Source organism: Cyclopterus lumpus, chromosome 11, assembly GCF_009769545.1.
Source record: "Cyclopterus lumpus isolate fCycLum1 chromosome 11, fCycLum1.pri, whole genome shotgun sequence".
Lineage (NCBI taxonomy): Eukaryota > Metazoa > Chordata > Actinopteri > Perciformes > Cyclopteridae > Cyclopterus > Cyclopterus lumpus.
This window is the reverse complement of record NC_046976.1, coordinates 13,174,173-13,177,059: the sequence shown is the minus strand read 5'-3', so window position 1 is coordinate 13,177,059 and position 2,887 is coordinate 13,174,173. Positions and strand designations below refer to the sequence as shown.

Below are 2,887 nucleotides of genomic sequence, written 5' to 3'. Positions count from 1 at the left end.
AATACAATGGAATATTGTTTGTATAACTGGGAATCTCCTTTAGTAAATGGCTGTGGGATGATATCTTGTATAGCGAAGCAGACAAAGGCGGGCAGTGTGCGTGCGTAAAGGCCATAAGGCTGTGCATATCAGTCAAAAATGTGTCGAAGCTTTTTTTTATGTTGACCACTTTTTAAGAATCGACTCTTTTTTGAGCTTCAGACATAAAATTAACTATTTGTATCCATTGGTTATGTAAATCAATCATTTGCGATTCTGAAATATAAGCTAATGTAAATAAAATATGAGGCTCTTACGTGTGTCTTACTTTGTTAGAATAAAGAAACATCCATCTCAACAGAATCAAACACGGTGGAGCCAAATCCCTTTATAGTATACAGTCACCCTACCGCATTTTTCTCCATTTAATTATCTGTACAGGGTGATGTTTACCGTCCTCTTTGCATAACCTGGTCACGTGATAACATCTGGGCCAATGACAGCGCAACCCCTGTGCTCCTTGTGCGCGTCAGAGTGGCATTACTCTCTGGGAACCAGTATCTCCTTTTCTCAGTCTCTGTGCTTTTTAAAAAAGAGCCAGAAGCTTCAATGTTGAATGCCGTGCTATGACAACGTCACTGCTCCTCCGTCCTCGCTGGGTCGACCCGTCGGTGATGTTCCTCTACGACAACGGCGGAGGTTCCGATGAAGTCAAGAACATGGAGGGTTTTGCTGGTGGCAACTTTGCGGCGAACCAGTGTAGGAATCTGATGGCGCACCCCGCGTCCCTGGCACCGAGCACGGCTTATTCGTCAAGCGACGTGCCCACCTCCGGTATGGGCGAGCCAGTGAAACAGTGTAGTCCTTGCTCTGCAGCTCAGAATTCCTCCAGCGCGTCGCTGCCATATGGGTACTTCGGTAGCGGCTATTATCCGTGCCGAATGTCGCATCACAGCAGCATTAAGTCCTGTGGAGCGCAGCCCCCCTCCGCGTATGGAGAGAAATACATGGACACGTCTGCCTCGAGTGACGACTTCACCTCCCGGGCAAAGGAATTCGCTTTTTATCCGACCTACTCAACAGGCCCTTACCAACCTGTCCCCAGCTACCTGGACGTCCCTGTCGTGCCAACTCTCAGTCAGTCCGAGGCCAGACACGAGTCCCTGCTACCTATGGAGACCTACCAACCGTGGACTCTCGCCGCCAACGGCTGGAACGGCCAGGTTTACTGCGCCAAGGAGCAGCCCCAGCCTGGCCACATGTGGAAGTCCTCCATACAAGGTAGACTACATCCCTTAAGGTCCAGCCATTTCAGCGCAGAGCTGCTTGGCATGTTAGTTTGTTAAGCACACAGTAAACTGGGTGCACGTCGTATAGAATAAGGGTTTGAAATGTCAGTTGTTGCCAAACTGCAGAACAAACGGCACAACGAATAGCTTTGTAACCAAATTACTGAACCGCTCAAATCAAATACGGGAATGTAAATCAAATCTTTACTTTACATAAAAGTGAAGAAATAATCTCAGCGCCCAAAAGTGAAGAATTAATCTCAGCTCTAATTGAATTTCTTAAATCTCCTGATCATGACAATTCTTCTATATTTTAATGAATCAACCGTCATTATCACAGTGTAGTCATCCGTATATGACCTATTTTCTATATAGCACGTCACTCTCCATTGCAAATCCTGAAAGACTGGATTAGATTGTATCTAGTGGAAACGTGTAGCTCAGTAATACAGACATATCAATGTATTGATAGGAAAGATCCATTTAGAGAGTTAAATGTGAAATTGAACCACTTGTTGAGAAGCAGCTCATGACATCGTATTGTCTCTTCTTTCTTTTTCAGACTCGGTGTCCCACACCGGAGGAGAGTCTGGCTCTTATCGACGTGGAAGAAAGAAGCGCGTGCCATACACCAAGGTGCAACTGAAGGAACTCGAGCGCGAGTACGCCGCCAATAAATTTATCACGAAGGACAAAAGGAGGAGGATATCTGCCCAGACCAACCTGTCCGAGAGACAGGTCACGATATGGTTTCAGAACAGACGAGTAAAGGAGAAGAAAGTTGTCCACAAATTGAAACCCATCAGTTAGTTTATTTTTAATTTTTTTATTACGGACAATAGGCTATCTGGGGGAGAAACACGCACGCACACACAAATACATACCCACACACACGCACACACACACGCACACACACACACTCACACACACACACACACACACACACACACACACACACACACACACAAACGTAAACATATGTGTGTGCACGCACACGTTTGGACTGGAACACCAAAACTCCTTCCTGACTGAACATGATTATATTTCTATGTTACCAAATAATTTCCCGGAGCTTCTGGAACAACATGTCTGAGGCCTATGAATGCTGGAGCCTCATGCCACTTGCTGTTAAATGGCGTTTTGATTAAGGAGTCAAGTGGAAAAAGAGAAAATATATAGCTGCAGTTTTTCTGATATTTTTTTCTTTTTCTCAACATGCTCACTCACAACACAGGAAAACTGACCCCAGTTCAGAGAGGTGTGCGCCACCGAGCTACGCTTTTATCTGCAATTTTATCGACGGTGATAAAACTGCGAAGATTCACAGGAAGTGATGGTGTTAGGGATTTGGACCTTGGAAATGTTAAATATTAATCTCTACTGGCTTCCTTTTTTAAAACCTAACTCACATGCTTAGCTTGTATGAAGTGTAGTCTTATCATATGAACCACAATCAATGGTGCAGTTCTTATTATAATGCTTAGATAATCGTTCGGGATATGTGATCATGTCAATCATAGCTTTTTATAATGTGTGCGTATTCATGTGGTTGTACATAAAGTAAATTCCGGCTTGTTATCCAGGTTATTTGTGTGTGAGTCCAGTATGTCGGTGTTAAA

The 2,887-nt window shown here is 44.3% G+C and overlaps 1 protein-coding gene across 1 annotated transcript; it reads left to right on the top strand.

Annotated features, from left to right (window-relative positions):
- The first annotated feature begins 542 nt into the window (after nucleotides 1-542).
- On the top strand, nucleotides 543-2,155 carry LOC117739026 (homeobox protein Hox-A13a). The gene is made up of 2 exons (XM_034545281.1): nucleotides 543-1,260; nucleotides 1,831-2,155. The coding sequence occupies exons 1-2, from the start codon at nucleotides 606-608 to the stop codon at nucleotides 2,076-2,078; spliced, it is 903 nt and encodes a 300-aa protein (XP_034401172.1). The 5' UTR covers nucleotides 543-605; the 3' UTR covers nucleotides 2,079-2,155.
- Nucleotides 2,156-2,887: the final 732 nt, after the last annotated feature.